This window comes from Oryzias melastigma, linkage group LG17, assembly GCF_002922805.2.
Source record: "Oryzias melastigma strain HK-1 linkage group LG17, ASM292280v2, whole genome shotgun sequence".
Lineage (NCBI taxonomy): Eukaryota > Metazoa > Chordata > Actinopteri > Beloniformes > Adrianichthyidae > Oryzias > Oryzias melastigma.
This window is the reverse complement of record NC_050528.1, coordinates 7,253,803-7,267,866: the sequence shown is the minus strand read 5'-3', so window position 1 is coordinate 7,267,866 and position 14,064 is coordinate 7,253,803. Positions and strand designations below refer to the sequence as shown.

The 14,064-nt window shown below is 39.2% G+C and overlaps 1 protein-coding gene across 1 annotated transcript; it reads left to right on the top strand.

Moving 5' to 3' along the window:
* The first annotated feature begins 2,255 nt into the window (after positions 1-2,255).
* foxc1a (forkhead box C1a) lies at positions 2,256-4,439 on the top strand. The gene has a single exon (XM_024273138.2). The coding sequence runs from the start codon at positions 2,609-2,611 to the stop codon at positions 3,995-3,997; it is 1,389 nt and encodes a 462-aa protein (XP_024128906.1). The 5' UTR covers positions 2,256-2,608; the 3' UTR covers positions 3,998-4,439.
* Positions 4,440-14,064: the final 9,625 nt, after the last annotated feature.

Below are 14,064 nucleotides of genomic sequence, written 5' to 3'. Positions count from 1 at the left end.
ATATTACAATTCAACAAGCTTAATATGAGCCAAATGAACAGTTTTCTTCTTTGATAATTACCTATAAGAAGTTGTAGAGATTTTTTAGTTTTTGCTGTTTTATACACAAATCATGATGAACTGAAACAAAATTGACTCAAAAATCAAGGTTTGAACCAAGTTCTGGGAAAGTTAATTACTACGCTTCAGAAAAAACGTGTTATCATTTTTTATCCATAATTTTTTTCAATTACTAGGAGTAAAAAAAAATCAAATGGAGACTGTATTGATTTTTAATCATAAATATAAAAAGAATTAACATTAAAAGTAGGGGTGTGATGATGATTTCTATTCCTATAATCCAACCAGGCAAGATAATTATTATTATTTTCATTTGCTTATTTAGCACAAAAAAGAAACACCTGTAATAATAATGACATAGACTACAAAAATAACAAAAGATAAAATTATTTATGTAAAAACAACTTAATGTGCAGGAAAGTGGAAGACGCCAAAGAGTTTTAAGAAAATGACAAAGAAGAAAAACAATGTTAACAGAATCGACGTATTCCATTAAAAATGTTTCAAAATTAGATAAATTGATCATCGATATTGGAAATTATCTTTTTGGATTAAAGCACAATATTTACTATAACAGGGGTGACTAACCCTGGTCCTCAAACTAACTTCAAAAACAATTTTAAAGTTCTCCAAAAAGAGGATAAATAAACTGTTCAGAATCACTGTGTTCGTAAACCTAACATAATCATAGTTATAGTTGGTATAATAACACATCAATTACTTAACTAGAATTAAGTCAGATTATATAAATCATTTTTTGAAAAATGTGATTGTTTGAAAAAAGAAAATCATTTATTTAAAAAAAAGTTTGAACAGTACTCATTGTGACCACCAGAGGGAGCCATACACATCATTATGACGGCAAATCTCGAATTTTGTTCTTTCCTTTCAAACCTGATATGATTCTAAACAAGACTTCATTTGTGTTCATGATTTTTTCCATTTTCTTAACTTTTAATTTATTTCTTTTATTAGTCAAGTTCTTGAATAGTTATTTGGCTGAACCACTTGGAATTGTGTTTGGCCTTCCAGAATGTGTGAAATATATTTGTGTTATTTAAGACTTTGTTTTTAAAGGAAACGTTCACAATTTAAGAGTCGGAATTTAATTATAAGTTACAGTTAAAACGACTTGATTTCTATTAATGAAGGAGTGAAGTTTTTGTCAATAAACAGTGAGGATAAATTGGGGGTTTTCATGAATGCCAGCATCAATATTCCACTTTTTTTCTTTTTTACTTTTGTGTATTATTTTGACGCTCGGCTGAGCTTTCCACTGAGCCTCGGTGGAGAATGCTTTAAATAATGAAAAGTTGAGGAGGGCTGGGTGGGCAGACCGTGGTATTAGTAAAAGGCCTGGCTTGAGTTGTGTAAACAGCCAGGGGCGGTGGAAAAAGTTCATGCCCAGGTCCATGTAAGGAGAAACCGGCGCAGCGCTGCGGGCCTCCGCACGGACATTTAATGAAGACGCCCTGCGGAGGATTACTGCGATATTGGAACTGTAACTTTGTCTCACAATGATCATTAACAATTTCATGGGTCGTGGCGCGGGCCGATGGGAGCGCGCAGACATCCAGGCTCAACTTTTTCTATTTTTCTCTAGAAATAATAAGGCCTTAAATTCTACGTGAGGCAGCTCAAGGGCCTCTGTGCGTAATTTGGAGACCTAAACCGTGCGTAAATGCGTAAATTAATGTCTGGGAAAGATAATTTATTAAATGTGAGTTTAAAAAAACAAGAAAATAATTAACTTTCTCTTTTACATGGAAGCTTCTGAAATGTTTGACGCGTGGAGGTGTCGAAATCAGGCCCGTTTGTTTCCTCGCGCGCGCGCCCCCAAAATCGTCTTTTAATTCCCGCAGTAACGTGATCACTTTCAGACGCCCTGCTAAGAGGGGAGAAAAAAAGAAGTATCTTCCTGCTTTGATCTGCTGCTGCTGCTGGTGGTGTTGACTCGAAAATGCCCCCAGAAGGTGTGGAGACGCACCAAAGGCTCTGGCGTTTGGCCCCCGCGTGCGCGAGGTTTTAGTGGTTTCATTTTTAAGAGCGCGTAAAAAAAAACATTTATTTATTTATTTATTTGTGTAAATCAATTAACGGGCCAATTAGTGCGGAGGAGCTGCAGTGATTGACCGGATGGTCCACAACCTGCTCTCCTCTCGTCTGAGGCGTTTTTGGAAGGAGCGGGTCGGGAGATCCAGCACCTCCTTCTAAAAGTGAGGCCGGCCCAACTTCCCATTGGACGACCTGTGCACTTTAGTGGGCGGGGCCTCCGTGCCAGCAAGGAGAAGAAGAGGAAAAAAAGCAGGAGGAAAGAATTTAACTGCGCAAAAAGTGCTGCGCGCTGACGGATGTCCAAAGTTCAGAACTTTTTCAATGTGCGTCTCACATGGTCTCGAGGATGGGGACGGCTTAAACGCAGCGACCTTCTCCGCGCTCAGACCTTTTCCCTCTTTTTTCCTGCTCTGCGTGGGGAGCTGTGATTTCCCTGGAAGAGGGACACGCGGGGCGCGCGTATTTTTCGGAGCTTTCCTCTGCGCGTAAAGCCATGCAGGCTCGATACTCCGTCTCCAGCCCCAACTCTCTGGGCGTCGTGCCGTACATCAGCGGCGACCCCAGCTACTACCGGGCTGCGGCCGGCGGCGGGTACACGGGGATGCCGGCGCCCATGAACATGTACTCGCACGCGGCGCATGAGCAGTACCCCGCCAGCATGGCCCGGGCGTATGGACCGTACACCCCCCAGCCTCAACCCAAGGATATGGTCAAACCCCCCTACAGTTACATCGCGCTCATCACCATGGCTATCCAGAACTCTCCTGACAAGAAGGTGACCCTCAACGGGATTTATCAGTTCATCATGGAGAGGTTCCCCTTCTACCGGGACAACAAGCAGGGCTGGCAGAACAGCATCAGGCACAACCTCTCCCTCAATGAGTGCTTTGTCAAAGTGCCGCGCGATGACAAGAAGCCCGGGAAAGGCAGCTACTGGACCTTGGATCCGGACTCCTACAACATGTTCGAGAACGGGAGCTTCCTGCGCCGCCGGCGGCGGTTCAAGAAGAAGGACGCGCTGAAGGAGAAGGAGGAGCGGCTGCAGAAGGAGCTGACGCCGCGGCAGCAGGAGCAGCAGCAGCCGGTGCAGGGCTCCCAGCCCGTCCGGATCCAGGATATAAAGACCGAGAACGGGACAGTCACGCCGCCGCAGGCCAACTCCCCCTCCCTGAGCGCCGTCCCCAAAATCGAGAGTCCGGACAGCAGCAGCAGCATGTCCAGCGGGAGCCCGCACAGCATCCCCTCCGGCCGCTCCATCGTCATGGACAGCTCCGAGCAGCACCACGCGCAGGCCTCCACGCAGGGCTTCAGCGTGGACAACATCATGACCTCTCTGCGCGGCTCTCCTCAGGGCGCGCCGGAGCTCGGCGCCTCCAGCAGGACAGGTATCACCCCGTCTCTGTCCCTAAACTACTCCCCCAGTCAAACGTCTGTCTATAGCTCCCCGTGTAACCAAAGCTCCATCTCCACTACCTCCAACACATATCATTGTAACATGCAAGCCATGAGCCTTTACGCGGGGGACAGAGCCATGGCGCCGAGCACCACCGTGGACGAAACGCTGCCCGATTACTCCGTCACAACCACCTCATCCTCTCTGACCCACGCCAACCTCAATTCCGGCCAGGAGGGCCACCCCTCCCACCAGGGGAGGCTGGCGTCCTGGTACCTGAACCAGGCCGGAGACCTGGGCCACCTGGGCGCCCCTTACCCGGCGCAGCAGCAGAACTTCCACTCGGTCCGGGAGATGTTTGAATCCCAGAGAATTGGCTTGAATAACTCATCTGTAAACGGGAATAACAGCTGTCAGATGTCATTCCCGCCGAGCCAATCCATCTATCGCACGTCGGGAGCTTTCGTTTATGACTGCAGCAAGTTCTGACCAAAATAGAACAAAATAAAAGCCTTACTCTCTCCCCACATCTCTGAACTGCCATTTTTAAAAACTCCTTTTGGACTGAAAACACAACAGACTCGATCTTTACTGTAATGTTACAACAAATAACACGTAAGTCTCTTTTTGTTGTTTTTGTGGCTTTATGTTAAAAATATGTCACTTTTTTCCTTTTTTTTCTTTTTGGGAAGCTGTAAATTGCATATAGTAATTTATTTCTAAACTGTAGCCGGATGTTATGGACCAAACACCCCAAAAGTGTTTCTAAACTGAATTATCGCCAAACTGTTTCATTATCAGACTTTTAAGAAAAAAAAGAAACATCCAAGGAAGGAACGTGTATATCATCTTTTTAAAGATTATTTGTTGATAATTATTCTGAAGGATTTGTTTTTTTTCTTTTAATAAATTGTCATTTTTTGTGAGTTAACGCTACGCCTCATTTCTTGGAGACTATTTTTATCTTTGCGTAAAAATCAAAATAATTGAAAATAATTGAAAAAAAGGGATGTTTATCAAACTAATAGCCACACTAATAAAAATATAAATTGTTTAGACGTTGATTTAAATTTCTTTGAGGTTGTTTTACTACAGATCGTTAAAAGAGAAGCCCCCCCCACGGACTTTGCTTTGGAGCGCGTTATGTGTTTACTGGCGCATACCAGTGCTGACTTAATTTCATGCCACTCATTCCAAAAATATTCCTGTTGTTTTTTTTCAGTTGTGAGGCTGGAGAAAGACCACAAATCTATCATTTTTCTATTGTATTTTTTTATTTTATAGTATTTATTTGGTAGGATTTCAAAATAAAACACCACATTTACGATTTTCAAATAGAAAACGTCTATTTTTATTGGATCACAAACACTTTTAATCATATATTTTGCCTTAAAATTAAATATAAATCTGTAATTTGGTAAATTTTTTTGGATTTTTTAAAATTTTTAATTTATTTTCAACATTTTTACTAATTGCATAATACTACAGCCCTTCTATAATATTATAATGTTAGTAATAATATTGTTATTTTTGAGTTATGTTAAAAAAAGAATTTTCAGTCTAAATAAATAATGTAATTTTGCTCTAATTTCGTTGCGTTTTTATCTTTTTTAAATTGTGCTTTATTTAATAAAAATAATCATACACTGTAAAATTACAGAAAAAAAAAGTTTATAGAAAGAAAAACTAAGTTCTTATTTCCTATGTTACATATATTTTTCCTTTTTGCAAAACCCCTTTAAATGTAATTTTTATTCTTTGGGGGTGAAATCATTTTTTAAGTGGAATCCTCGTGTCTCCACTGTGCGCACGCGCACTCCTAACAGTCATTAGATCCTTTCCGAAGTGTAGGTCCAACAAACAAACGTCGTGTTAGCCCAAAGATTGATGGCTCTCTCGCAGAAAAAAAAGAGGTCAGGAAGAAATAAAATTCAATCAGAGACTCTGAGTCGTTTTTCACGAGACGGAAACGCCAGAGAGGGAGACGGGGGTCAAAGAGGAGAATGTCGGCCGCCAAGGCACCGTCAACAATGCAGCAGAGGACAAACAGAGATGAGGAGCGTTCCAGCAGATCCGGAGCCATGTGTTCATTTAAAGCACTGAATCGGCGCCGCGCGTAAAAACCGTAAAAAAACGAAGATTTTGATTTGAAACTGACGTTTTAATTAGTTTTCCTCTGTGGAGTTTAATCTGTGCCACAACATACATTTAATTCCACTTTCATTTCCCCCTTTCAGAGGAGCAGATAACAGATTGTTTTCTTGTTTGTGCTCACAGCCATGTCCTCACCAACAGCAGAGATGGTCGAGATAATTCAGCCTCACAACAAAACACACTCATCACAAGCTGCTCGTTCTCATTTCGGTGCGTCCTGGCGCGCGTGCGGAGCTCCTCTCCGGTCTTTCCCGAAGCGTTCCGCCACATTCCTGAAAACACGCACTTCCTTCTCTCTTTTGGGTCAAATAGCAAAGACAAAACCCGCAGTGTCGGCTGCGTCTTTTCAAACTCAGAGTCAGAGCTGCGCGTTTGATTGCGATTTGTTAAGAGGGTGTTTAAAAAAGAGGAGATAAGACTGACACTTCTTTTGGGTTCTCACGACATTTGAAGAAAGGCCTAAAAAGTTAAATAAAAAGCTAAAAAAAAATTGGAAAAAGCTGAAAAACTTCAAATCAAATTGGTCCATGGATCGGATTTTACGCACACATTTAACATTAAAAGTTTGGTCAAATAATTGTTTATGACAACATGAAAATTATTTTAAATTCACATTTCTTTTTATTCTATCTTTAAATACTTAAGTCACAACCAAAAAAGCATTTCTCCCTCAAAACAGATCTGCACTAATGCATAACGTCGGACACGCGTATTTAAGTCATTCCATGTCCCGTTAAGTTTACAGGGGGGGGGGTGGAGAAAGCGGGGGCGCATAAATGAGCTGAAGGCTCGCTGAGCCCCTGCAGGCTGCGTGCACCTGTATGGCTGAGTGACCGCAGCTCCCTCCATGGAAAATGCTGTGTTTCACCTCTAAGCCGCATCTGTTTCTAATTACGAGCTCATAGAGGCGATTTCTGTTTCTGTTCTGTCTGCTCTGCAGCAGCCAAACGAATGGAAGGAAGGTTGGAGGTCCAACACTTGTCTCTCGGAGGGGAAAATAACCACCGCAGCCATGTCTCCTGCTCCAAAATAGGATTTTTTACAGAAATGATCCAGAAAAACCCAAAAATAGTGAAATTGACGCTGAAATCAAGCAACTTCTTATATTATAAAAGTAACAAACTCTCAGTGTAACCTGTGGGTTGGCGGGACAATGGGGGTAGTGTGAAGTTAAACCAGGGGGGAGGACGGCCGACCTGCGAGTAACCCCAATATTCTTGGCAAAACCTTAAGAAGAAAAAAAAGGAACAGAGTCGCCTTCAAGTTAGAATCATTCTGCTTTTCTGCAGCTCAGGCTGCGCGTTTAAACTCTTGAATGCTTCAATTATGCAAATAATCCAGTTTGTTAAAATGATTAAAGGATGGAACAGGGAGAAAAATAGTAAATAAATCACATTTTAATTAATTTGTTAAATTAGATTAATAAAAAAATATGTAGCTCAATTATAACATTTTTATCCACATTATTCCAAACTGCAGTCTCCTTGGCTTTCCTGGCAGGGCGCGCGAGCGCATTCATGGATCAGTAGACGCGCGCGGTCCAAACGCAGCCTCTGCGGTGCTGCAGGACGGGAGCGAAGGAAGCTGCTCAAACTTGAACTCTGGGTCCCTCCAGGGCTGCCCAGCTTCTGCCATCTGAGCCACAGTAGCAGTTGTTCGCGTCGTTCGCGGCTCTCATCTCATTTAACGCGCGCGAGGCCGTGGAAACCTCAACCGCGCGCGAGACGCAGAACCAGTTAGGACTTCTACATTATTTTTAGAGTAATTTTCTACATTTTTAGGTTTTAATTTTTTTCAGGAACAAATTCGATGCTAAAAAAATATTTTCAGAAAATCTGCTGACTTTTTACTGTACAAACCTTAATAATTTAGATTATTTTCTACAGAAATAGTATTTTAAAAAATAGAATTTATTAATATTAATCCCTATATTATTGATAAAAATAAACATTAAGAAAAGAATCAATATTTCCTCCTAAAATATGCATTAAAACATATTTTTCTAAATAAAAATCTTCCTTGTTTGATATTTTAAGGGCAGAGAAGATGCTTCCTGAGAGAATGACAGCTCTGAATACAATCTTTAACTAATTAACAAGTTACAGACAATTGCTCATAAAATGGGAACATAACCTGAGAGATTTGTGAGAGGAAATAAAAGCTGAAAACCGTAAAAGAAGCGATGCTGACAGGAACCGCTGACGGCAGTTGGAGTAGATGAAATTCTGCCATTACAGTACACTTAAGCCAACATATTAAAAGCAGACAAGAGGACGGATTAAGTCAGAGATGACAACATCTGATATCGTGTTCGCCGAGGCGATGAAGTTGTCTGACAAATCCCTGTTTTTGACAGATAAAGTGCTACTGCAGCTAATCACAGAGTCAACAAAAAGCCTCTTCTGTGTCGGTCCTTCCTGCGTCGCTGACAGATTCAGCAAGTGGAGTTCAGATAAAGTTTGGAGACCTCATCACGAGTTGTTTCTGTCTTGGATTCCTCGCATCCACCTGGTGAAACAAAATTTGATCGTTTGAAGCTTGAAAGATGATCATGAAGTAGTATTTTATTTTATTTTCAGCTGTTTTCCCACAAGGACGGACAATAAGAAACGTTCAGTTTGAACCGGAATCCGTCTCTGCGTGCAGAAACGCTCACCTGCAGCCCCGTTTTCCACACGGCGCCGAAGAATGATGATGCAGTAAGAGGTGTGAGGTGAAACAAGGAAAAACAAACGGCTTCAAAGAATAACACTGACCTCAGCCTCAACTGTTGCACATTTTCTGCAAACTTTTTATGTAAAAACAGAACCGCAGATGGAAAAGCCCGCGGTCGCCGCCGCGTAGCGCCATAAATCTGCACTCCTGAGGCCTGAAACGGCATTAAAATGCAATAAAAGGTCGACGATTAAAACGAAATCTGAACTTTCTGCAGCCGTATCGCTAATGTCAGCTGTCTGCGCTTGTGTCAACATACAAACTGACCTCTGACCTCTGAGAGGAAAACCCTTTCCTCCTGACGCTCTTTTCAGCAGCCGGTTGTTTACTCTCCTGCTAGTTAAGAATATTCAGACAAACTCGGAGGTGTAAGAGAATTCAACTAAAAAAGTCGTCCGTTTGGAGCGTATCTGAGCGTGAATATCTGTGGGATGTGTGAGGCTGTGTGTGCACCGTGAAGCAGCCAGATGGTGTTTGTGTGTGATGGCGAGCAGCAGCGGCGGCGGCGGCGGCGGCGATACAGCAGTGGTTCCCTTCACAGATCAGCACTTCTATCTCTGTTCCATCTCCAGGCTCCCCGTTCGTGTAAACATCCCCAGTGCACGGGCCTCTGAAGTTTCTGCCTTTGTGTTTACAGTGAGAAGTCAAGCAAATACATGAACTTTAGGACAAAGAGCGAGGATGAACAATAGTCCCAGATTGCTGGAATTATTTCCAGAGGAGCGATTATGAGTTAGTTTTGAAACTTTGAAATATTCTTGAGTTTTGTGTGAGTAAAAAAAGGACGTTTCAGGGGTAGATGTTTACACAGCAGATGGATAAACTCTTTGCAGAGCAGCAAATGAAATGTAGCATCAGCTGAAAAACTGAAGCTCTGACATCAAAGCGCTCCTGGAGCAATCGTCTCCCCCTGCTCCTTTCAAATTGCCCGTTTTTCAACTTTGGAGAGAAGGAAAAATCCCCTGCACATCAAAGTCGGAGACAGAGAAAGTCATTTAGTCTTATCTTAATTGAGCTGCAATTTTAATAATGACCTTACACATTGGGACCGAGGAGGAGCTGCAGGAGGAGCGAGCTCCAGCGCTCCACGCCGTCTAATCTCAGCTCCAGACATGTCATTGGCCGCTGATTTATGATGACCTAATGTCTTGTTTACTTCATGGTCATAACAGGCCGGCGGATTGCATAGGGCATGCGGTACGGGGGAACATGAAAGCCGTGGTGGCGCTGCTGCTCGGAGTGCCGCAGAAATAAACGTTTTTTTCTGCCACCGCTCTCAGATGGCACTGGAGTCCACGGCTGTGTGCTTCACTGGTCGTCATGACATCACCATCAATCTGCATCACTTCAAAAAAAGAGTGTAAACACATGTGGTCTGACAACTACTTGACAGGTCAAGAGTCTCACTTTTAAACGTCCTTCTGCAGTAAAAACCAGAGGATTCAAACAAACATGGAGGAAGTGCTGCGTCTGCAGAAGAGGTTTATACGTCAGGGAGAAAAATCCGCTCGCCTTCACATTTACTTCTGTTTCGGCACATGCCTCGTCCTGCATATCTGATCTCACAGAAGTGTCTCAAGTGTCTTTTCTTTCAAGATGGAGAAATATTTGTGGGCGGGGACACGTTTGGCGGACAGTATAAGGCCGGCGAAACAGGGGTGTGTCTTCTCCTGCTGAGAGGGTAGAAGAAAGGTTTCTGACGCGAGCTCTCCAGTTTATTTTTGTTATTTTAACCAGAATTATGTATTAAAAATTCAAATTGGCTTCTATTTCTTTAAAAAAAAATTTTTTTTTAAATTATTATTTTACAGGTTGACCAAATACGCTTTAATGCTACTGACACTTCAATATTACTTAACAAAAATACATGAAAAACAGTAGATTAGTCTGGAAATTGAAGAGTTTAAAAATATAAACATCAACTCAACTTTAGTGAGGAATCAAACCAAACTTTATTTGTATAACACTTTTACAAAACACTTTAAATTCTTTATGCTAAAAACAAAGAACAACACATTGAAAATAGAAAAACTAAAATGCCCTAAATGCCAAAAATGCATAAAGTTTTAAGGTTTATTTCAAGAAATTTCAGCAATAAAAAACATAGCAGTATAAAATCTGTTGTACATATTAATTCATAAATCTATTGGAATATAAATAAAATAAAATGATGCTATTTTCTCAACTTTACTCATAAATTGACATATTTCACTCACAGCAAACACACAATAAATCTACAAATAGTTTGATTCATCAAATATCATAAAAACGCTTGTTAAAAATATATATAAATATATTATTTTTAACACAAAACAATAAAACAAAACACAAAACTTTGCTTATAAATCCAAAATATGTGGAAGGAGTCATAATAAAATCAAACAAATTCATCATCAGTTCAGCTTTTTGCCTCTGCGGCCAAGAATACATTTTATGATTCCAACTTTTACATTTTATAGCTTTGAATTAAAGATTTTACAAAAATATTTAAGAAATAATATGCTTTGATTATAAAAAAAATAAGCAGATATGTCTTGTTTTATTTAGTATAATAAGAACTTTTCAAAAATAAAAGTCAAAATCAAATTACACTGACAAAATGTGTGAATTTTAACCATATTTATTTGTTTAAAATTAAAATTTAAACATTTATCTATCAGCTGATCCTTCAGCAGAGGAATCCTCCATCCAGACAATTTTCATTGTATGAAGGACGAGATTCTTATCGGCAGAAGAGTCGGCAAACTAAAGTGTTGAGCTTCAGAACATGAAAAAAATGAGTTTTCAAGCAAAAGAAACTTTGTACTATATAACGAGTAAATGAAAGTAGATTTTCTGTGAGGACTTTAAACACAAATAGCTATTGATAAATATGAATGCAGCTCTAAAACGTGACTCTGTTCATTGAGCTGTTAAAGCTTTTTCACTACTAGATTATTGGTAAATTTATTGTTCTGATGCTCAACATTTTTACTATTTTTATGTGCTATGACATGATCATCCAGTCTGTAGGCTTTGTTTTTATAAATACTCATCAAGTGGAAACAAAAATCTGGCAAAATTGTCTATTTGTTCACCAAAATATCACTACGATTGCTACTTTTTAAATTTTTTTTAAACAGAGAACCCGTCATAGTTGCTTTCTTTGTTTCTTCGCACTAACAAAGTAATGGAAATTCAGATGAAACCACATTTTGTAGCCATAATATAACCTCAATTGATGAATAAAAGTTCGTAAAAATAGAATGAAGAGATGAGATAAATATACATCCAGTTATGGAAAACCGTATGTTGAAGAAATGCCAAATAATCTGGAGCTGAGATGTTTAATCTTTAATACTGATTATGTTTGAATTGTATAAAAATCTAATTAGAATAGCTGATTTATTAATTTTTTTAACATACAACTTGGATGGAATCAACCTGGATTAATGAGAAACCAAACAATAATTCTGTTAATGTCTCTTTAAATGATCTAAGATGTAATCACATGAAAACTTATTTAATTAGAACCAAAGCTTTCAGATAATTTTAATTTTTCACCTTACTTTTGTTTTCCTTTTGACATATTCATGATCAGACACTAAAACTGATCTATTTTTGACGTTAAAATGATTGATCTTGGACAAACTGAAGTAATAGATCTTTTTTTTTCACCTCTGCCTCACTCAAAACTATTCTCCAGTCTTTGGTCACCACAGTTTTGAAAATAAAGTCTATCAAAATGTACAAAGAGGAATAAAAATAAACATTTATTCTAGTAAAATTGGAATAATCAAATCATCAAACTTTAACCAGACAAAAAGCAACTTTTGCGTCTAATCTATAGTATTTAAAACTGCTGGATTGTGTGTTTCTATTGTTGTTAGGAGGCTGTGCCCACGACCCAATGTGATGGAGATGTCACTTGTGTAAATATTTTTCTCCCTCCAGTCTAGCCTTTCAAAATTCAATTTGCAAATCCCATCAGATCGGAATTTCCTCCTCCAGAAAGAACAGCGGACTGCAACTTTCTTATCAGCAGCAGCAATCCTGCATCGCGTCGTGCCCAAACAGAGGAAAGAGTCAAAAAATAAAAGTGGTGCACAAACTAAAAGGTTTAAATAATCTGTTTTAATATTGGGGATTTTATTTTGCTGTGAAGACGGGATGCAAAACTCCTCCTAAAACTCCTTCCACATCCTTTGCTTTCCTCTTCAGGCACGATAAGACCAGTTAAGCTGCACGCTGTGTCTGAACAGGAAGCTCAGCCAAATCAGTTGTCGTCCATTAATGACAGCTCTGCTGAGAACAATGGTCGCAGCCCTGTCCTAGTAATGGAAAATCCTGCTCAGTCTGTAATCTCGCTCGCAATGACAGAATAGATAAAGTTAGGAGGAAAGTAATCTAGATATTGCTTTTACTGACAAAGTACTCCCCATAAACAACACATTAAATCAATATTTAACCTTTTAACACCTGAGGTGTTGCTTAAAGTCTTTCTATGACTATTTTTGTTATAAAAAAAATGTCCTTAATAGGTGTTTTAATTATAATTATGACATGTTTAACCAAAATCCCACAACCTAAAAGCCGATTTTTATGTTGATCTGAAGATTCTGTTTCCAAAATCTCCTCTGAGGGGGCGTGGCTTTTAAAGCTGAGCTGAGTAGCCCCGCCCCAGATAACACATAAGTGTTAAAAACAAAAACAAACATCATTTTTAAACAGAAACTCTTTTACATGCTGTAACGTTTGAACCGTTAACATGATCAACGTTATTCTAGTAGACTCTGAAGGCACCGCTTTCTCCTTCAGAATCTACTAAAGCAGGATATTTTAAAATTTAGCTAACATTTTAGCTACATGCTAGCTGCTTTAGCTGATTTAAGCTTTTTTTTCCCTTTTTTTAGGGTATTTTAAAGCTTAGCTAACATTTCAGCTGTATGCTAGCTGTTTTGGCTAATTTAGGCTTTTTTCCTTTTTTTAAGAATATTTTAAAGTTTAGCTAACATTACAGCTACATTCTAGCTGTTTTGGCTAACTTAGGCTTTTTTGTTTGTTTTTCAGACTGTTGTGGAGTTCAGCTAACATTTCAGTTTCATGCTAGCTGTTTTGGCTAGTTTAGGCTTTTTCCATTTTTTAAGGATATTTTAAAGTTTAGCTAACACTTCAGCTACATGCTAGCTGCTTTAGCTGATTTAGGCTTTTTTTAAATTTTTTAGTGTATTTTAAAATTTAGCTAACATTTCAGCTACATGCTAGCTGTTTTGGCTAATTTAGGCTTTTTTCCTTTTTTTCCGGATATTTTAAAGTTTAGCTAACATTTCAGCTACATGCTAGCTGTTTTGGCTAATTTAGGCTTTTTATAAAATTTTTAGGGTATTTTAAAGTTTAGCTAACATTTCAGTTTCATGCTAGCTGCTTTAGCTGATTAACGCCTTTTTTCATTTTTTAGGATATCTTAAATATTAGCTAACATTTCAGCTACATGCTAGCTGTTTTGGATAATTTAGGCGTTTTTCATTTTTTTAGGATATTTTAAAGTTTAGCTAACATTTCAGTTTCATGCTAGCTGCTTTAGCTGATGTAGGCTTTTTTCATTTTTAGGATATTTTAAATATTAGCCAACATTTCAGCAACATGCTAGCTGTTTTAGCTAATTTAGGATTTTTCTTTTAGTTTCTCAGGCTGTTTTTCAAGTTTAG

Bases quoted from the DNA above. Each gene is read 5' to 3' on its own strand.
- foxc1a (XM_024273138.2), top strand. From the start codon at position 2,609: ATGCAGGCTCGATACTCCGTCTCCAGCCCCAACTCTCTGGGCGTCGTG.